We start from the raw sequence: 23,072 nt of genomic DNA, 5'->3' as shown, positions 1-23,072 counted from the left end.
CAGCAGAAAACAACAGGACTGGTAATACCAAGTGGGGCAGAGAGACATCACGCAAGTAATGCAGTGTTTCCCAAATGCTGGTTCGGGACCCATACAGGGGTTGCTGCCAGCTCCTCTTGGGTCATAATATAATAATAATATATGCCATTTAGCAGACGCTTTTATCCAAAGCGACTTACAGTCATGTGTGCATACATTCTACGTATGGGTGGTCCCGGGGATCGAACCCACTACCCTGGCGTTACAAGCGGGTCATAATTTTGTTTATGTGTCTGTTGTGCCACAAAGGGCTCTTTAATGTTTCCCTTATCTCCCAAAGTCATTGAAAAGAAATGCCTGATATTTTAAACATTCAAACAGGAAGGAAGCACTTAAAGCAGTTTTATGAGGGTGCATGTAGCAAGTACCACATCCGGCTACTCAAGAGGTTCCCTTCCTTAGGGTTTCCTAAAACTGAGAGGGGAAGGCGAAAAAAACAACAACTGACTCTCCTGGAGATTTCTGAGAGACAATTCACCATGAAAGAAGAACTTCACATGTTATGTATGCTATATCTGAATGCAATACTCTCTCGCTCTCTACCGCACCTGCTGTCTCGACCTCTAGACCGCTCAGCTATGAAAAGCCAACTGACATTTACCCCTGAGGCACTGACCAGGTGCACCCTCTACAACCACTGTGATTATTATTTGACCCTGCTGGTCATCTATGAATGTTTGACCATCTTGAAGAACAATCTGGCCTTAAATGGCCATGTACTCTTATAATCTCCACCTGGCACAGCCAGAAGAGGAATGGCCTCCCCTCACAGCCTGGTTCTTCTCTAGGTTTCTTCCTAGGTTCCTGCCTTTCTAGGGAGTTCTTCCTAACCACCGTGCTTCTACATCTGCATTGCTTGCTGTTTGGGGTTTTAGACTGGGTTTCTGTATAGCACTTTGTGACATCAGCTGATGTAAAAAGGGCTTTATAAATAGATTTGATTGATTGAGTGATTGAATACTGAATATGGAATGTGGATTTTAAAAGAGAACTACAGATTAAAAAATAAAAGACGCCTGATTGCTGAGATAAGGCATACTAAAAGTGGAAAACAAGTTTCAAGCAGTGAAATGGCAACAGCAACTCAAATCCAAGGCCACAATGTTTTTGTTGATATTTAACAGTTGCTCCGAGACATTATTGACTGTGTTCAATGAGGAATAAAAGCAATTTAACAATAGTAGGTGTAGGGGTGAAAATAACGAATTACAAATACTCTCGTTACAGGAATTGAGTACCTTTTCCAAGAACTTGTACTTTCTTTTGTATTTTTCAAAAAGGCAAGCCATTTTACTTTCAAATGTTTTGTAGTATTGTACTTTGCTACCTTTTTAAAAACATCTATTAAAGAGTACAATTTTTTAGGCTATTCATAATAGTAGATCATGAGGGCATGGAAAGATTTGGAGAGCCCCTTGAAGGCAGAAAAGAAAATGCTCATTGTTGTTTAGTCAGTGACCAATTAAATAAAATGTCACGCATCGTCGCACCCATACAGGCCAATCAAGCTGTGCATACAAATTGAACGATGATGGTCAAAAGATTTTCAAAAAGTAAAAAAGAACTTAGCTAGTATAGTTTGAGATAACTAGCTAGCTATGAATGATCAACCATGTCGTTATGGATGGCTTTAGCAGCTAGTATAGCTAGCTATCTAATAGTGTAACTTATGTATGTTAGCGTTAGCCTAGTCTAGCATGCTAATGTTAGCAAGCTATCCTTGCAGCTAAATTAGCTGTGCATATAACGTTGTTAGTGTACACAATAGGTACAGCTAGACATGGAATCATCTCAACATTAGACAACATTTAGGTCTGAGAACATCTGACCAACTCACTTCAGTCTCAGTATCTGAGAATAACAAGTATGGAATGTCTGGGCTATTGTAATGTCAGTGATATGAAGTTTCCACCTAAAGCAGAATTTGCTGAAATATTAAATATGTGGATGTTTTGTATTTGTAACTATACAGGATTGGTCTACCTGAAGCATCATCTTGACACAGAGAGCGAGACAGAGCAACAGAGGCAGCATTCATCTGATTAAGAGGATTTTTCTGCATCACTGATGCCCAAAAGGTCACCAGGTACAGGGGAGCTGGATGGGTACCTTGCCTGTGTGTCAGATAAGATGGACTTGCTTCATTCCTTTCCATACAGACAGAAAGGAATTGAACTTCTCTTTCAGATGTGTGTCCCTCAAACTGAACAGAGGCCTGCCTTCCTCGGCCGCCTGTGAGCATCTTTTTAGCTGTGTTGGACTGCTCTGCAAAGAGAGCCAGGACAGATTCTATTCACTTGGAAAATCAGCTCCTGCGGAAACTGAACAGCAAGTTCAGAGAGAAGTGAAGGCATTCGAACAGAACCTCTTTGTTTTTGCTCAAGGAACACAACAAAACCTAATGTACATGTAGCCTATATACACTCAAACTGGCCAGTTTATACACCACTCCATTCACGGAAAGGTATCGCTCCTACAGACGGAGTCACGTGGCCATGGCTTGCTATATAAAGCAGGCAGACAGGCATCAAGGCGTTCTGAGTTTGTAACGTCGTTCTGAGTTTGTCGAAAGAGAGTCGGACCGAAATGCAGCGTGGTGGTTACTCATGACATTAATGAAAAAAGCGACACATGAAATAACTATACAAATACAAAACAACAAACGGAACGTGAAACCTAATTACAGCCTATCTGGTGAAACTACACAGAGACAGGAACAATCACCCACGAAATACACAGAGAAACCCCGGCTACCTAAATACGGTTCCCAATCAGAGACAACGAGAATCACCTGACTCTGATTGAGAACCGCCTCAGGCAGCCAAGCCTATACAACACCCCTACTCAGCCGCAATCCCAAATACTACAAACCCCAATACGAAAATACAATATATAAACCCATGTCACACCCTGGCCTGACCAAATATATAACGAAAACACAAAAATACTATGACCAAGGCGTGACAGAGTTGCTGTTCGATTGAATGTTAGAATGGGAAAAACGAGTGACCGAAGCAACATCCCTGTGCAGCATCCACCAACTTCCCTGTGGAACGTTTCTCACATCTTGTAGAATGCCATGAAGAATTCAGGCTCTTCTGGAGGCAAAGGGGCCGACCCTACATCCTCTCTATTTCAGTGGAGTTTGCTCAATCTTTATTTCCATGGTGTTCTGTTGTTGCCTCCAAGGCTAATTTGAAATCAAATCCTTTAGGTAGGTCCAGTGCCCTTGCACTCCTCATTTGGCCTTGAGAGAGTGAGAGAATAAAAGAAAGAGGGAGTTTGAGAGTAAATGGAATGGTCCCCCAGCAGCCTCCACTGGACAGGGGGAGGTCGAGGGTGGGTTGCTATCTCCACTCAAAGTGGCCACCTGTCTGGGTGCGATTCCATGGACTGTGGATAAAACACGCATGCAAAGGCACACACACACCCTTCAGGACATCCTGTTGAACAGCCAGGTACTGTAGAGGAGGGCCCTACAGTACCTGCATTTGTCCAATAGAAACTCTTGGTTTGCTTTGGTTTGTTTCTTAAACGGTAAAAGGTTTCCGTAATGAATACACCCCAGGTCTCGTTGTTTTAGAACAAACACTTCTCATGCTCTCTCAAGGTCTTTCTGCCCATAATTCAATACCCCCCCACCTCCCTGCTTGGCTCTACTATCCAACTCACTCTATCCATCCCTCCCCCAGCCACAGATCATGCCTATACACATCTGGATCCAGTTGAATCCTACTGTAAGGTCAGGGACATCCCAGAAATTATGATAAGCTCATCAATTCAAATCAAAATATTTATTTAACCCTTCTTAGATTAGCTGATATCTCAAAGTGCTGTACAGAAACCCAGCCTAAAACCCCAAACAGCAAGCAATGCCGGTGTAGATGCACGATGGCTAGGAAAAACTCCCAAAACCTAGGAAGAAACCTAAAGAGGAACCAGGCTATGAGGGGTGGCCAATCCTCCTCTGGCTGTGCCGGGTGGAGATAATAACAGAACATGGCCAATATGTTCAAATGTTCATAAATTACCAGCATGGTCAAATAATAATAATAATGATCAATTAAACACTCCTCACTGTTTGTGATCACACACACCCCCTCTGTTTGTTTAGCTATAGGGCGATAATATTGTACTGCAAATCATGTTTGCCTGTGACACCACAATAGTTGGCGGCAAGACAATATGGTCACGACTCACGGCTAGGTCACCACAGAGGCAAGGTGGTGTTGGGGTTTATGGCTGTCTGGGAGGGTTATATACTCAGCCATGGGGAGTGAGATTCATCATGAGGCTGAATGTTAATCATCTGATGGTATTGGACACACCCGGAGCCTGAATGACCTGTCTTTATCCTCATCACTGCTGTGATCCCTGGATGCTCGTCCATCAGTCAGCCAATAGGCCTTGACCACAGAACAACTCACCTCTATCTAGCTTGGAAAAAATGATTCATCAATATAATGACTTATAAAACCTAGTCCTTGTGGAATGATTTCTTTTGCTGTAAAATTATCACCATCGCCCAACAGTTTTTTGTTGACGTGTAAAAAAATCAAATAAAAATAGGATTTGTTTCCAAACTGCATGATGTGAGTTGTAAAATTAAAAAAATAAAAACATTCCTGTGTCCTGAGAGAAAACCATGCTCCCAAAAAAATGTAAGCTACATGTGGGGTTGAAGTTAAGGTTTGTCCATGACCAACTGCGTCTCAAACCCACTTGCAATCAAGTCTCTATGTCAAGTGAACAGTAGTGACCGATGACTGATAGTTGATGTGGTATGACTTTGGGTTCTCAGTGCCACCAATGCTTTATGACTCTATTAGAGTGTAGCTCAGCTGTGAAGGTACCCAGGTACAGCCACTGCACCAGCCTTCAACTCACCACGCAGTCACATAATGTTCCCCTGGGGAGAGGGTTGGCAGCTCGCTTAGTAGGGGAAGGTTATCGTATCCTAACAAAGTGGGTGTGATTGCACTCATTACTCTTGCATAGTGAGTCTACTGTATTGTAGTTCCTGGTCAGTCAGGGCAACTGTGTGGTGTCTCTTGAGATTCTATTCCATTCAAAGACCTTTTAAAAAATGACCTTTTGGAAAAATGACTTAATACTTAATAAAAAGAGAACTTTCTAGTCAGACGAAAATGACATTGTGCTTAGGAGTACTTTCCACTCTTTTCTGAGAGAATGTGTGCGTGCATGTAATCAGAGCTTACCTTAGCGAGCCGTGCCCTCTTGATGAGGTCGTTGAGCTTCCTGAGGGCAGCGTTGCGGGGCAGTGACTGGATGTCCTTGAACAGGTCCTGCTCCTCCGCCTCAAACAGTTTACGGTTGTCAGGGATGAGCAATGGGTGTGACCAGAACGACCCGATATAGACACGGATGACCTCGGGCGTGTTGACGATCTTCCCCAGCGACCACATGAGGGCGCCATAAACCCTCATCAGCTGCTGGGTCTCGATCTGGTCAGCCTTGTTAAGAACCACCCGGATCTTGTCTTCGTGGTTCTTCAGGGCCTTGATGACCTCCGAGAACTCGTCTGAGATGTCTAGCTTGTGGGCGTCGAACAGGAGGATGATGCGGTCCACGCGTTCTGCGAACCACTCTAAAACGGCTGCGAAGTCATAGCCTGGAGAGGGGGGGCGAGGGGTAGTGGAGGGAGATAGGCAGGGTCAACTACCGGCAGGGTCAACAACCAGCAGAACATCAACAGTACAGACTCTTGGAGGGCCAGAGCGATCCAGTGGCATCCAGCTAAGTAGCCAGAAGAATGTTGTAAACTTGGGAGGCCTGCTATTGCTCAAGAGGACAAACAGTATGACACGTCATAAATTCCTAAAGACAACAGTTAAAACCACTATCTGAGATAGCCTGAAAAACATGATCCAATGGTCAATCATTTCGCGCCTCTCCCTTTTCTTACCGTTATGCAGTGAGAACAGGATTTCTAAAGCCAATATTAATCTGTCCTGTCCTCACTTCTCGCTTAACTATGTCATCACTTCATGCTAATACAGTGGATTGAGGAGAATGAGGGTGCTTTCTTTAACCCCAGTCTGAGGAGCAGGGAAGGACAAGAAGGGGCTGAATGACTCAGCATATGGCTTCATGACCTCCTCCTCCTCTCCTACCCTCAACCTCGCTAGCTGGATAACAGGTTTTACACTAAGCGGGTGACTGACCCACTTTATTCTCCTCGTGCACCTATCTCCCAGCAGCAGATAGGGAGGGAGAGAGAAAGACAGGCATTTCAGGCGAGAAGGAGAATTCCCCCAAACAACTGCTAATCTAATGGAGCAATTAGCTGTCTAATCTGAAGCCAGTGATCCGAGAAGCCCAGAGACGAAGAGAGCTGTCGGGGGAAAACAGATTTCAGCTCCAGAGAAATTAAAATGTACTCTTGTCTCTAGATAGCAGCAGGTGATGAGTACTAATGGACGAGTCCATTATCAAAGCATGTATTCCTAGTCGTGAAAGTAGTTAAGTCTCCCATTGACAAGAAATCAGTGGTGGACATGGCTATCGTATTTGAATGCCATTGAAAGAAGAGTTTCCATTGGATGGGGAGAGTATTTCACTGTGTTAATTGGAAGCAGACCTGCAGTCAGCCAGTAAGTCAGAGAGTTGACCTTGGGCACCGCACTCTCTCTCTCTCCATTCCATTCCTAACTCTAACTGGGGAAAATCACATAATAAAAACTACGAATATAAAAAAAAGGTTCTGCTCAAAGAGCTTGACTACAGAAAAATGAATGTGTGTGCTGTAATATAACAATGGGTCAGGGAACTACACACAGCATGTGTGACATAGGATTATGACGAGAATAAAGAAACATAGCTTATGAGTACACCTTGAAGAAAACAAAGCATCTGTTTAAAGCACACGTGTCAAAGTTGGTGAATGCAAATCCAGACAATGGAGTGATCTATGAAATCAAAAATAATAGAAGACAACCCGGGACTTCCATTTCAGTTCTATTGTTTGTGCATAGGCACATCATAGACACAGTAACAACAACCTCAAGCTGTTTGCGCTGAGATGCATTTCAATATCAAGACACATAGCATCTATAAAGTGAAACACCTGTTTCATGGAGCACTTAACCACCCTTCTCCAACCCTACTCCAACCCTACTCCAACCCTTCTCCAACCCTTCTCCAACCCTACTCCAACTCCAGGGGTGCATGGCAGAGCTCCTCCTTACCTTGGTGCACTTACAGATGAGGGGAAGACTTCCACAGAATTGGAGAAGGTACTGTACCAGAAGCTGGGATTAGTGTGTTAATGTCGCTCAAATCAGAGGCATGGAATATAGCAGCCAGGGCCATGTTTCCAGGGAAGGATTTTATTCCATGCCGATACAGGATAGAAACGCAGAGGCCTCATCCCTGATGATTTGGTAGTTTCACTATGGGCCTTTATCGTTACCTTCTGAACACCTTTCTCACCTTTTCGTAGGAGGTATTTTATCATTAGTGGTTACTTGCTACTCCATACCCTTTGACTAGACGTACTATTGACTATGGATCAACAACCGGTATTACCGTCAGGGCTTAAACAGAAATAAACACTCACGGCTCCTTTGCCTCTGGAGCGAAATATAGGCAGCAGTACAGTGGGTCAAAGACCATACGTGAATAATGGGCAGGACAATAAGAGCAGTGAAACTGGTTGGAGGACCATGGCATTATGGCACTGATTTATAACGGTGGGGCACAGTAAGCTGTTAATGTCAAGGGACCCAGTTATTTTAGGCCTGGCTTGACGCAGCACTGCAGAAATCCCATAGTGTAGTATAGGCAAGCTGCGTTGGTTAACACTGCGGTTGTTTAAAGTCGGACTTTCACTACAATACCTCCGTATGGGCATTTATGATACTCGCTGTAGCCGGGTCCATGTTCATTCGCAGCTGTACACAGGAAGAAAGGAGACACAAACAGGTGAAAAATGAAATTTATGAAAAGGGGGGGGGGGGTTCAGAGCTTCAAGTCAACATGGATATGTGTGGGTGAATGTTGTACATTGTGATAATCATAATACAGTCTAGTAATGAATCTCTCCAGAACTGAAACACAGTCAGGGTCCTGACAGAACAGAAAACCAAAATGTTGAAGAAAAGAGGTTTAAAAGAAATTACAGGTGGAAATAAGAGCACTCTGTATTCTGCTTGTAGACAGCTCCTGGTATAACTTCTATTTACCAACCCATTGTATTTCAATAAGTTAAGATGACACACAAACAACGAAGACTGCGACCACATTTCCTGTGGGGTTGCTACAGCAACAAGAGAAACAGTAACATTCACACTCTGAGAGACAGGCGTCAGAGAGATTCAAGAACAGCCCCCCCCACACAGTTACACATCACGCACTTAAACACGCCAAGACTCAGACGCGCACACACACACACACATGCATAAACACAGCTGTGCTGACTCAAATAAGGTAAGATAAAACCAAAGTGTAGAACAAAGTTATGTGGGTGAACAGCCATAGCCGAATAAAGAATTACCATGTTTCAAGTAGTTTAACTATAATTCAAAAGGCACTCGCACATCCGAGCTGAGCAATCTTTTTTGCAGGTGCATGAAAACAGTTGAATAAGATGAGAAAAAATAAGAAACCTGCACACTGCTCTTTATTAAGCCTTAGGTAAAGCTTAAAAAGCAGTGAGAGTAGCAAGAGCAGTGTGCGGGTTTCTTTTTTTTTTCTCAAGCAGTTTAACTATAAATGAATAATGAAGACAGTGAGCAATCTATTGTTATTGGAAGCATGGTGAATGTGGGCTTGCTACAGAGAACACGATGCCAAGGCAAGAAATGAACGAAGTCATACAGTCCACCAACCTGGAACCAATCTTCTGTCTGTCTGTTCTGCTACCTAATTACCTAAGAGTGACACTGTCCTAATGTCCATGTCCAGTCTATCCAAAGGTAACAAGTGTAAGATACATAAAAAATCCCACTTTCCTCACGTCATTGACTTGCAACCGAACTGAACACACAAACAGCTAGTCAACTAGCGCTGTGAATTTGCCTACACTTGGGCTTCAGAAGCCATAGAAAGTGATTGGAATATCAGATCCAGGAATCTGTCATTTTCCACAGTTTAATGACAGTTCACAAGTAAGGGATAGTCTTCATGTCTTTTCCTAGCACTGTACTTCTGACTCCTGGCCCCTCAGAGGTTTAACTGTGTTACTGGTTGACTTGGGAACGCAGGCTTGGCCCTTGGTTATGAAAATACGCTGCAATCAGACACTTATTCACTTAGGGCAGGTATGCGTCCTGCTGAAGATGACTATTGTGTTGCCTGAAAGGGTGGAAAACCACTCAGTAAATAAAAAATACATTTAAAAAACACTGTGCATCTCTTTGTTAGATTCAAATTAAGCTGAAAAGTTATGATCAAATGCTTTATAGATTTGAAAGAATTGATACACTCAGTGGACCTTTCAGTGATTGGGACAGATTTTTGTCATGTATGCCTAAACAAATGTCCTCAAACTTTATCTAGCCAGACCCGTACCTCACCATACCACTTAATTACATTGGGACAACAGGTGCAAGCCATCCAGAATGAGGGAATCTGCTAGGCACAGAATATAACATCATTATTGCTATAATAGACCTGGGCTGGTATTAGTATTTTCCTCAGGATATGAGCATGGTGTAGGTGTCCTGGCCTGGTGTAGTGGAGGTCTGTGCGGCCTGGCCCAGCAGAAAGAGAGGCTTCTCCCGGGGAGAGAGGTGTTGGCTGAGTATCAGTGAAAGCTCCCAGCTGCTAAAACTAACAGCAGCCCTTCTGCCAGGCCAGGCCTCTAATACAGCCCAGAAACTACAGGATAGAACAGCTCTATAGCAGATATAACACAGCTACACTGGAGATATGTGGTTAAAAAGCTCCAAGTCATTTGCTGAATTACTCTTATAAAGCCTTTATTATACTGGGGTTAAATGTTTTCCCCTAAAGGTTAAAAACAGCAGCCATTATCAGGGTATCCTACTGTAGCGAAAGCTGTCCATAAACTAACCAGTACTCTCTCTCTCTCCATTTGTTTGTGGGCTTAGAGACGTCTCTATTATTGTCCCTTCTGGGCATCCTTACTGAGGTCATTATCCTTCCCATCTGCCAGGTAAGTCTGTGTTTTTAAGAAGTCTGATTCTCTCTCGGCTCAGTTCTAAGCATACACAGATGGTCACCCACCTTGTACTGATGTGCTACGGGGGAAGGTGTGGAATATACTTGTTCGGGGTGATAAAAAGTCTTCCTGTGGCAACCCTCCCCTGTCCCCATACTCGTGGCCCTGTCCCTAGCCAACTGTTGCCAGGCCTCTGGCATTCTTAGTAGTTTCCAGAGATATGGCCTGTTTACTACTTAGCTACGAGTGGTACTAAAGAGTTCTACTTTCTGTGAGGGACTTGAAAGAATCAAGCAGTACTTGGCCCTCAACTTTAACCTGTTTCAAACTCATTTCACTCTTCCCTAAATGCTCGACACAAGCCATCTTATTAAATTGGTGATTTGTAACAAACATGTTCATGAGTGATGTTATGGAAATGTGTCCACTTATTATGGAATCCTAAGAACATTAACAGGCTGTTGTAACGGTTTTCTAGGTGTGGTGAAGGAGAGTTGGACCAAAACTCAGCGTGTAGATTGCGATCCATGTTTAATCAAACAAACGTAAACACGAAATAACACAAACACTACAAAACAATAAACGTAACGAAAACCGAAGCAGCCTATACTTGTCAACTAACACAGCGACAGGAACAAAGACACTAAGGACAATCACCCAACCCAAACTCAAAGAAAATGGCTGCCTAAATATGGTTCCCAATCAGAGACAACGATAAACACCTGCCTCTGATTGAGAACCACTCCAGACAGCCATAGACTTTGCTAGATCACCCCACTAGCTACAATCCCAATACCACCACCAAAACCCCAAGACAAACACACCACAATACAAAAACCCCATGCCACACCCTGGCCTGACCCAATACATGAAGATAAATACAAAATACTTCGACCAGGGCGTGACAGCTGTGAAAAGTATCCTCAGGCCTGTCCACTGCAGTGGTGTACGTAGGATCCTAAGCTGTGCTACTTTATTGAAACAGAAACAAACCTGCATCTGCCAAACCTGCACTACGCGCACTCAGCACTATTAATCCCACAGACACGCTCAGGCCAACACGCAGCACAGTGGGAGGGAACAAAACAGTAGCAAATACATGCAGACACATATGCACAAAAACACACAAACCTGTCTCCTCTAAAAGGATTACAACGCTCGTTAAGCATCTTGTCAACACGTGACTACAACCTTTCACCAAACCACATTAAAAACACATTAGGTGTCACGCCCTGGTCGAAGTATTTTGTGTTTATCTTCATGTATTGGATCAGGCCAGGGTGTGGCATGGGTTTTTGTATGTGGTGTGTATATATTGGGATTGTAGCTAGTGGGGTGATCTAGCAAAGTCTAAGGCTGTCTGGAGTGGTTCTCAATCAGAGGCAGGTGTTTATCGTTGTCTCTGATTGGGAACCATATTTAGGCAGCCATATTCTTTGAGTTTGTCGTGGGTGATTGTCCTTAGTGTCCTTGTTCCTGTCTATGTGTTAGTGTACACAAGTATAGGCTGTTTCGGTTTTCGTTAAGTTTTATTGTTTTTTGTAGTGTTTGTATTTTGTTTATTAAAACATGGATCGCAATCTACACGCTGCATTTTGGTCCGACCCTCCTTCACACCTAGAAAACCATTACATTAGGCCTACTCATTCAAGGGTTTTTCTTTATTTTTTACTATTTTCTACATTGTAGAATAATAGTGAAGACATCACAACTATGAAACAACACATATGGAATCATGTAGTAACCAAAAAAAGTGTTAAATTAAAATATATTTGAGATTCTTCAAAGTAAGCGACCCTTGGCCTTGACAACTTTGCACACTCTTGGCAATGAAGGAGTTCCCACATATGCTGAGCACTTGTTGGCGGCTGTTCCTTCACTATGCGGTCCAACTTATCCCAACCCATCTCAATTGGATTGAGGTTGGGTGATTGTGGGGGCCAGCTCATCTGATGCAGCACTCAATCACTCTCCTTTTTTTGTCAAATAGCCCTTACACAGCCTGGAGGTGTGTTTTGGGTCATTGTTCTGTTGAAAAACAAATGATATCAAATATCGCTGCAGAATGCTGTGGTAGCCATGCTGGTTAAGTGTGCCTTGAATTCAAAATACGTCACTGACAGTGTCACCAGCAAAGCACCCCCACACCATCACACCTCCTCCTCCATGCTTCACGGTGGGAACCACACATGCGAAGATCCTCCGTTCACCTACTCTGCGTCTCACAAAGACACGGCAGTTGGAACCAAAAATCTAAAGTTTGGACTCATCAAACCAAAGGACAGATTTCCACCGGTCTAATGTCCATTTATTGTGTTTCTTAGCCCAAGCAAGTCTCTTCTTCTTATTGGTGTCCTTTAGTAGTGGTTTCTTTGCAGCAATTTGACCATGAAGGCCTGATTCACGCAGTCTCCTATGACCAGCTAATGTTGAGATGTGTCTGTTACTTGAACTCTGTGAAGCTTATATTTGGGCTGCAATCTGAGGTGCAGTTAATTGTTGATTTCTGAGGCTGGTAACTTGAACTAACTTATCCTCTGCAGCAGAGGATCTTTCCTGTGGCGATCCTCAATAGCGCTTGATGGTTTTAGTGACTGCACTTCAAGAAACGTTAAAAGTTCTTGAACTTTTCGGGATTTACTGATCTTCATGTCTTAAAGTAATGATGGACTGTCGTTTCTATTCGCTTATTTGAGCTGTTCTTGCCATAATATGGACATAGGTATTTTTACCAAATAGGGCTATCTTCTGCATACCACCCCTACCTTATCACAACACAACTGATTGGCTCAAATGCATTAAGAAGGAAAGAAATCCCACAATTTAACTTTTAACATGGCACACCTGTTAATTGAAATGCATTCCAGGTGACTACCACATGAAGCTGGTTGAGAGAATGCCAGGAGTGTGCAAAGCTGTCGTCAAGGCAAAGGGTGGCTACTTTGAAGAATCTCAAATATATTTTAATATGAACACTTTTTGGGTTATTACATACGTTATTTCATAGTTTTGATGTCTTTATTTTATTATTCTTCAATGTCAAACATAGTAAAAATAAAGAAAAACCCTTGAATGAGTAGGTGTGTCCAAACTTTTGACTGGTACTGTATAATATTCTTATTTTCAATAAAAGTGACTCCAAAATGACAATACATTAGTTACCATTATTTTCTATTGGGCACAATATCATCTGAAACACAACCAAAACAGCAAATGCATCCAACACATGTGTAGTCACAAGCTTGATGTCATCACTGTGTGCTGTGAATATGGGACCAAATACTTAACCTTTTAATACACAAGTGAATTTGTCCCAATACTTTTGCTCCCCTAAAATGGGGGGAGGGGTACTACGTACAAAAAAGTGCCTTCATTTCTAAACGGTTCACTTGACATGGATGAAAATACCCTAAAATTATAGCTAATAGTATAGAGCCCAAAGAAGAACAATTCTTCACCGTCTCAATAATTACAGAGGGCAATGTATATACTATTATATGTGGCTGGTCAGCCTATGGTAGCCTGCTAGGATAACAGTGATAAGCACCATATCTGTCCACTGCAGAGTCCTGATGTCCTTGTTGATAAGAAGGCTGGAACACTGTGACATCATGGTGACATTGATCACTACTCCACTGTCCACTCTGCCATCCTCAGAAACACACAGAGCCATTCGGAATAGCAGACGACATAACTGCAGGTACATACTGTACTTTTCAGCATTGGAACCACTATGAGAGTCATAAGTGATATAAAACCCACATTTTTTTATTAGGATTAACCAGAGTGTACTCAGACTGACATACAATGGTCTTCACTGTTCAAAGGAATTCATGTGGAAAGAGCTGGTGGGCCATGTTACACTTAAGTGATAATTCCCGAGAAGCTGGTGTTTGGAGGATATATTGGCACAGTTTGCCAACACATCCCCAAACACTGGCTTCTCTGGAATTATCACTTCTATACAGCAGGTTACCAACATTCAAATAATGCTAAACATATTTTAATTAAAACACTTGATTTTTATGAATGTATTCGTACTATTTCATCCTTCCACAAGATATAGTCCCGACACAAAATCTAGGGTTGCTACCCAAGCCGGCTGGTCGACCCAGTCATTCAGTTTTTTTCCCCCTGTATCTATGGACAGGGGGAAATAACGTATGTAATAACCCAGACGTTCGTTCAAAATGTTCAAAATGTTCCATTGCCGTATTGGCTGGCAACGTTCTTATCCCTTGCTTGCTAGCTAGCCAACTAGCTATATTTGTTTAAGCTGTTTCTAGTGACATTTATTTGGAACATATATAACAATGAGCTAATGATGAGCGATTTCACCTGGCATAGAAAATGTGCTCTCTCGTCAGGACACTGTTGTTCAGAAGAGCTAGCCAACAACACAGCTAACATAATCACTTCAAACTGAAGCTGGAAAGATTTCACACTAGCTGCATGTCATTTTATTTGACCCGTTTTCTATTGATAATTATTTGTACAGTTGAAGTCGGAAGTTTACATACAACAAATACATTTCAAATCAGTTTCACAATTCCTGACATTTCATCCTTGCAAAAAAATCCCTGTCTGTAGGATCACCACTTTACTTTAAGAATGTGAAATGTCAGAATAATAGAGAGAATTTATTTCAGCTTTTATTTCTTTCATCACATTCCCAATGGGTCAGAAGTTTACATAGTAATTGAGTCTATTAGGTAGCACTGCCTTTAAATTGTTTAACTTGGGTCAAACGTTTTGGGTAGCCTTCCACAAGCTACCCACAATAAGTTGGGTGAATTTTGGCCCATTCCTCCTGACAGAGCTGGTGTAACTGAGTCAGGTTTTTAGGCCTCCTTGCTCGAACACACCTTTTCAGTTCTGCCCACAAATTTTCTATGGGATTGAGGTCAGGGCTTTGTGATGGCCACTCCAATACCTTGACTTTGTTGTCCTTAAGCCATTTTGCCACAACTTTTGAAGTATGCTTGGGGTCATTGTCCATTTGGAAGACCTAATTGCGACCAACTTGTCTTCAGATGTTGCCTCAATATATTCACATAACTTTCCTCTCATGATGCCATCTATTTTGGGTAGTGCACCAGTCCCTCCTGCAGTAAAGCACAACCACAACATGATGCTGCCACCCTTGTGCTTCACGGTTGGGATGGTGTTCTTCGGCTTGCAAGCATCCCTCTTTTTCCTCCAAACATAACGATGGTCATTCTATTTTTGTTTCATCAGACCAGAGGATATTTCTCCAAAAAGTACGATCTTTGTCCCCATGTGCAGTTGCAAAACGTAGTGTGGCTTTTTTATGGCGGTTTTGGAGCAGTGGCTCCTTCCTTGCTGAGCGGCCTTTCAGGTTATGTCGATATAGGACTCGTTTTACTGTGGATATAGATACTTTTGTACCTGTTTCCTCCAACATCTTCACAAGGTCCACTGCTGTTGTTCTGGGATTCATTTGCACTTTTCACACCAAAGTATGTTCATCTCTAGGAGACAGAATGCTTCTCCTTCCTGAGTGGTATGATGGCTGCGTGGTCCCATGGTGTTTACACTTGTGTGCTATTGAACGTGGTACCTTCAAGCGTTTGGAAATTGCGCCCAAGGATGAACCAGACGTGTGGAGGTCTACAATTTTTGTCTTGGCTGATTTCTTTTGATTTTCCCATGATGTAAAGTAAAGAGGAACAGGGTTTGAAGGTAGGCCTTGAAATACATCCACAGGTACACCTCCAATTGACTCAAATGGTGTCAATTAGCCTACCAGAAGCTTCTAAAGCCATGACATTTTTATTAAAATTTCCAAGCTGTTTAAAGGCACAGTCAACTTTAGTGTATGTAAACTTCTGACCTAGTGGAATTGTGATACAGTGAATTATAAGTGAAATAATCAGTCTGTAAACAATTGTTGGGAAAATTACTTGTGTCATGCACAAAGTAGATGTCCTAATCGACTTGCCAAAACTATATTTGGTTAACAAGACATTTGTGGAGTAGTTGAAAAATCAGTTTTAATGACTCCAACCTAAGTGTATATATCCATAAAAATGATGCCGATTCATGATTTCGACTGGCTAAGAAAAGCTGCCTACCGATCTGTCTCATCCTGCCTCCCAACATCTTCATTACTATGGGACAGCTGGAGATCGAATTTGAATATTGAAACAATGTTGCAAATGTCGGAGAGACAGACAGCAAGGTCTGTACAAAACTCCGCTTTTGAAAAACTAAATGTTAGTCTAAAAGAAATGTGAGATTACCAGAGACCCTGGGTTCGCGCCCAGGCTCTGTCGTAACCGGCCGTGACCGGGAGGTCCGTGGGGCGACGCACAATTGGCCTAGCGTCGTCTGGGTTAGGGAGGGTTTGGCCGGTAGGGATATCCTTGTCTCATCGCGCACCAGCGACTCCTGTGGTGGGCCGGGCACAGTGCACGCTAACCAAGGTTGCCAGGTGCACAGTGTTTCCTCCGACACATTGGTGCGGCTGGCTTCCGGGTTGGATGCGCGCGGTGTTAAGAAGCAGTGCGGCTTGGTTGGGTTGTGTATCGGAGGACGCATGACTTTCAACCTTCGTCTCTCCCGAGCCGTACGGGAGTTGTAGCGATGAGACAAGATAGTAGCTACTAACAATTGGATACCACGAAATTGGGGAGAAAAAGGGGTAAAAATTCAACAACAAAAAAAAGTGAGAAAATGTCTAGATGCTTTTTATAGTAGATATAAAGTTTAGAAATTGCCTGGCTGGGTTGATGAGGTGAAATGAGACAGTGGATTGCGCAGTTAGATGGAACAGAGTAAATAGGCATTTTAACATCATAGATTTAGCCGGTGGTAACTTGTGGAATAGACACCGGCTGGAATGCAGTTTTAACCAATCAGCATTCAGGATTAGACCCACCCGTTGTATAAAATCCCATAAACATATCGGTGTCGTATACACTCTCTCTGTGATATCTGGTGTCTTTCAACCCATTATGATTGAACGCAGACTAAAACCCTGCCTCAGCTACATGTTTCACTGTCTTCCTACATGTGGTTTTAAAGGTCAGTCAACGAGAAGCAGGATATCTGAAGCTTGCTTGCTATTTCCACCACAAACATAGAAACCCTGTGGGAATGAAGGTTCAAAAGTGTACTGGAAAATGCTAATAAAGTAATTACAGAAGTGGCGTAAGAAGTGTGGAAGCCACAATGTTTTGATACAGAACTGGTTATGCAAATCCCTCAGTGGGTTCAACAGCACAGGCCGGGTTTAACGTCACCACATTATCATACAAATGTTTTCCTTTGGGAAATTTGTTGTAATGAAGCTAAGAAAACAGAGCTAAAGCCGCCAGCAGTAACAGATGTTGCATTTTTCAAGGACATACTTTCTTTGCTACAGACTGATTTGCACTATCACGATATAGGGAATAGATTAGCAAACAGGCACTGCTAACATTAGAATACAGCACTACTTTCTCCCGAGTCTTGCTTTTGTACACATTTGCATTATGACTACTTCTGTAGTAGTAAATATAGGGTTTTCAGTCAGATTTCTTTCTTCTCACTATGTTGTGCAATAAAACACTGCTGTGCTTGTGTCTGTAAATGGTTTGATCTCTAAATCCTGAGGGTGACCATCCTGGACTGAGTGAGTGTGTGAAAGACGGGTGGAGGGGTTGGGAGAGAGGTGGAGGGATGGAGGGGTTGGGAGAGAGGTGGAGGGGTTGAGACAGGGGTTGAGAGAGGGGTAGAGGGGTTGAGAGAGGGGTAGAGGGGTTGAGAGGTTGAGAGAGGGGTTGAGAGCCGTACCTCTGCTGATCCTCTGCTTCTCTCCAGACAGGATACCAGGAGTATCTATCACACTGATGCTCTCGAGAACAGGGTTGGGAAGCTGGGCACACACAAACCTACAGAACACACAGACATGGCCATAGACATGGTCAGATATATAGCCCAACACTGAAGAATACGGAGCTTACATGATCAAATCTGACACAGAAAGAGTTGGCCGGACATAAGACAAACAGACAGACCGACTCACAGATTGACAAATAGACAGATACAGGAAATCACAAAAGTGAGTACACCCCTCACATTTTTGTAAGTTTATCTTTTCATGTGACAACACTGAAGAAATGATACTTTGCTACAATGTAAAGTAGTGAGTGTACAGCTTGTATAAGTGTAAATGTGCTGTCCCCTCAAAATAACTCAACACACAGCCATTAATGTCTAAACCGCTGGCAACAAAAGTGAGTACACCCCTAAGTGAAAATGTCCAAATTTGGCCCAAAGTGTCAATATTTTGTGTGGCCACCATCATTTTCCAGCACTGCCTTAACCCTCTTGGGCATGGAGCTCACCAGAGCTTCACAGGTTGCCACTGCAGTCCTCTTCCACTCCTCCATGACAACATCACGGAGTTAAGAGACCTTGCACTCCTACACCTTCCGTTTGAGGATGCCCCACAGATGCTCAATAGGGTTTAGGTCTGGAGACATGCTTGGCCAGTCCATCACCTTTACCCTCAGCTTCTTTAGCAAGGCAGAAGTCGTCTTGGAGGTGTGTTTGGGGTCGTTATCATGTTGGAATACTGCCCTGCGGCCCAGTCTCCGAAGGGAGGGGATCATGCTCTGCTTCAGTATGTCACAGTACATGTTGGCGTTCATGGTTCCCTCAAAGAACTGTAGCTCCCCAGTGCCGGCAGCACTAATGCAGCCCCAGACCATGACACTCCCACCACCATGCTTGACTGTAGGCAAGACACACTTGCCTTTGTACTCCTCACCTGGTTGCCGCCACATACGCTTGACACCATCTGAACCAAATAATAATAAGTTTATCTTGGTCTCATCAGACCACAGGACATGGTTCCAGTAATCCATGTCCTTAGTCTGCTTGTCTTCAGCAAACTGTTTGCAGGCTTTCTTGTGCATCATCTTTAGAAGAGGCTTCCTTCTGGGACGACAGCCATGCAGACCAATTTGATGCAGTGTACGGCGTATGGTCTGCGCACTGACAGGCTGACCCCCCCACTCCTTCAACCTCTGCAGCAATGCCGGCAGCACTCATACGTCTATTTCCCAAAGACAACCTCTAGATATGACGCTGAGCACGTGCACTCAACTTCTTTGGTCGACCATGGCGAGGCTTGTTCTGAGTGGAACCTGTCCAGTTAAACCACTGTATGGTCTTGGCCACCGTGCTGCAGCTGAGTTTCAGGGTCTTGGCAATCTTCTTATAGCCCAGGCCATCTTTATGTAGAGCAACAATTATTTTTTCTTTTTCAGATCATCAGAGAGTTATTTGCCATGAGGTGCCATGTTGAACTTCCAGTGACCAGGAGGGAGGGAGTGTGAGAGCGATGACACCAAATTTAACACACCTGCTCCCCATTCACACCTGAGACCTTGTAACACTAATGAGTCACATAACACCGGGGAGGGAAAATGGCTAATTGGGCCCAATTTGGACATTTTCACTTAGGGGTGTACTCAATTTTGTTGCCAGCGGTTTAGACATTAATGGCTGTGGGTTGAGTTATTTTGAGGGGACAGCAAATTGACACTGTTAAACAAGTTGTACATTCACTACTTTACATTGTAGCAAAGTGTAATTTTTTCAGTGTTGTCACATGAAAAGATATACTCAAATATTTACAAAAATGTGAGGGGTGTACTCACTTTTGTGATATACTGTAGGTATTCTTCATGTAAAATAAAGTATTGACCACTTAGAACCAAATCATACTTCCTAAACCACAGGAGGTTGGTGGCACCTTCATTGGAGGACAGGGTCGTGGGAATGGCTGGAGCGGACTAAGTGGAATGGTATCAAATACACCAAACACATGAGTTTGATGCCATTCCATTCACTCCGTTTCAGCCATTATTATCATTAGTCTCCACTGTCCTAAACATAGTACATGAAAGTGACAATTATTACTGAGGGGAAATGACCGGTCTGGTGTAGCCTTTCAAGACAAGACTGAGTGAGCTTGGTGTCTTGAAGCATGTGAACTGTTCCCAGAAACATGTGTCATTTTTCTGGGTGGGTCTCAATGGACCTCTTAGACTAAAATATGTTTCATATCCCCCTTTGGTAATTTCAAACTCAAACGGCAAAATAAGACAAATTCAATTGACCAATTTACAGTATAAAGCATATTCTTGAATCTCGATAGTGGTTACTGTAACACAGGAAGGCTAGCAGACTAGGATGATGCTGCAGACAGGATGTTAAGGCCTCCTCGTCTGCAAGCTGCACCAAGCAGCAGAGGGCTTCTCATGACAGCGTCACATGATCGTTCGCTCACCAATTCAATGACAGCTTTGTCAACCAAATAATGCAACTGTAACATTGGCAGTTTCTTATCTATAAAAAAAAAACATGTTCATGCTGATATAGGAAATATATAATTATGTTGGAAATGCAATAGACTAGAATGCCAGATACATAGTTGTGCTATCCTCTGCTCTTTTGATTCTCCTGTTTGCAAACAAACAGCGGCCTTATGCCAAGAACCCTTAAAAGAAAACTCTTAAGAACCCTTATTTCCACACATATGTTCTCCTCCTTATCATTGTCAGAGCCACCTGCAGAAACCATCACAAGCCCTGTATTCCTATAGTCTCCCTCAGGAAACACACTGAGCCTTGTGCTTACAGTGGAAACCCCCTGGGTTGATCAGTCGACACAGTGCCTTCAGAAAGTATTCATACTCCTCGACTTATTCCACATGTCTTAAATATAGTTCTTCATTCATCCACACACAATACCCCATAATGACAAAGTGAAAACATGTATATATTTTGATTTTAGGAAATGTATCGAAAATGAAATAGAGAAATATCTAATTTACATAAGTGGTCACACCCCTGAGTGGTGTTAGAATCACCTTTGGCAGCATTACAGCTGTGAGTCTTTCTGGTTAAGTCTCTAAGAGCTTTGCACACCTGGTTTGTACAATATCTGTCCATTATTCTTTTTTTTTTAAATTCAAGCTCTTTCTAATTGGTTGTTGATCATTGCTAGACAACCATTTTTAAGCCTTGCCATAGATTTTCAAGCAGATTTAAGTCAAAATTGTCACCCGGCCACTCAAGAACATTTACTGTCTTCTTGGTAAGCAACTCCAGTGTATATTTGGCCTTGTGTTTTAGGTTATTATCCTGTCTACTGAAAAGTGAATTCAACTCCCAGCGTCTGGTGGAAAGCAGACTGAACCAGGTTTTCCTCTATGATTTTGCCTGTGCTTAGCTCCATTCTGTTTATTTTTTATCCTGAAAAACTCCAAAGTCCGTAACAATTACAAGCATACCCAAAACATGATGCAGCCACCACTATGCTTGAAAATATGTAGAGTAGTACTCAGTAATGTGTTGTATTGGATTTAATCCTTTTTAAATTCAGGCTGTAAAATGTGGAAAATGTCAAGGAGTGTGAATACTTTCTGAAGGCACTGTAAAGAGCAAACAGACCCACTGACAGTCTGCAACTAAGGGAAACCCTGAGCAGTGAGCAGAGTGGAATTCAATCAGAGGTGGAATGTAGAGCATGTGTGGCAGGTTCAGGAGTCTCTGGTCATGATATCATCCTGTGACATGGTAAACACAGCTCAACACAGCAACCGCTGAGAAAGGCTAAACTTAACTTTCATTCTCGCTCCTGTACTCATTCCGCCTCCCTCCCTTTCCTTTCCTCAAGGATGGTGAGTTTCATGCCAACTTTATACAAAGGAGTATTCCAAAACATATTGGAATTTCAAATCAAATGGTATTCTGAAACTGATTGGAATTCAGCAAGAGCACAGAGAAGCACTCACAAGGATTACTAGAAGAATTCTAGATAAATATTCTAGCATTTGAGCACAGAAATAAATTAGGGGAACAACAAACTTAAAGCAAATTTTAAGAACTTCTCCAGGGGCCTTTAGAGTTTTTTTCACATTCTGTCTGATGCACAAAATAATTTTTTTGGGGAGAAAGATAATAAGATACTGAATATTTGCCCTGTCATCAAGGATAAGGCCACTAAAAACAACAAGTCATCGTAAAATAAATCAGAAATGTGAGTTTTCATATGCAAGTGTAGACGGGCTGGCTGACAACATCACAAAAAATATGTTCACACATCGATGTGGCCAGAAGGCATGTGTTGTTATGATTCAGAACGGTCAGATAGCTAGCAACAATGACAAGAACCTGCCATGTGGGGAATCATAGGTGGTTCGTTTTAGTTCACTGTATCTTGTTAGTGTCTTGTTTTGAGGCGTTTTGACTGATATCATGTCTATGCTATGGTTGAAATTCGCTAGCTAGCTAACCAACAACTGTAACAATGTATTTTGAGTGATAACAAGTGCTCATTGTGCAAATGTACTTACGTTTTCAATAAACATTTGGAGACTAAATATAGTTTACATGTTGTCAACAGTCTAAGTCAACCCCGTCTGTTTTGCACCATAGTTGTGCACGTGTCGGTTTTGTTGCTAAACAACCAACCCTTCTATAAAAACTTGAGTCATCCAACTAGAATAGTATATGTGGACTGCTATAGTCTCACCTGTTGAGAAAGGCATTTCCGAAGGAGTTGAGCTTCCTAAAGGGTTTCTTGGGGTCGACAACTAGGGCGTTGCCAGGGATCACCCCCTCCGTGTCTCCATGCATCACTGCAATGAAGGAGTCTGTTGTGGGCTCCGGCCCAATCCGCATTCCAGGGAAATCCTGCTCCAACAGGTATCTGGGGAGTAATAGGAGAAATGGATGTCTGTTTATGCATTATTTTATTCTCCACTATCTTAGTTTACATTTTACATTACAGGCCCGGTACACCTACCAGTTACAAAGTAAAACCATACTTAACCATCTTTTTAAAAGAACATACTAACATTCTTGAATTA

At 42.7% G+C, this 23,072-nt stretch overlaps 1 protein-coding gene across 50 annotated transcripts in view; it reads right to left on the bottom strand.

Moving 5' to 3' along the window:
* Positions 1-23,072, bottom strand: part of LOC118386927 (EH domain-containing protein 3-like) — a 39,573-nt gene that overhangs the window by 11,491 nt on the left and 5,010 nt on the right. For all 50 annotated transcript variants that reach the window (XM_052523667.1, XM_052523674.1, XM_052523657.1 and 47 more), the window contains exons 3-5: positions 22,736-22,912; positions 17,981-18,078; positions 5,259-5,671 (exon numbers count right to left, since the gene is read on the bottom strand). In XM_052523667.1, the coding sequence (XP_052379627.1) occupies positions 5,259-5,671; positions 17,981-18,078; positions 22,736-22,912 (688 nt within the window). The remainder of the gene's footprint in view (positions 1-5,258; positions 5,672-17,980; positions 18,079-22,735; positions 22,913-23,072) is intronic.

This window comes from Oncorhynchus keta, chromosome 8 (genome assembly GCF_023373465.1).
Source record: "Oncorhynchus keta strain PuntledgeMale-10-30-2019 chromosome 8, Oket_V2, whole genome shotgun sequence".
In the NCBI taxonomy this organism is placed as follows: domain Eukaryota; kingdom Metazoa; phylum Chordata; class Actinopteri; order Salmoniformes; family Salmonidae; genus Oncorhynchus; species Oncorhynchus keta.
Note: the sequence above shows the minus strand (reverse complement) of the source record. Positions and strands in the feature narration are given on the sequence as shown.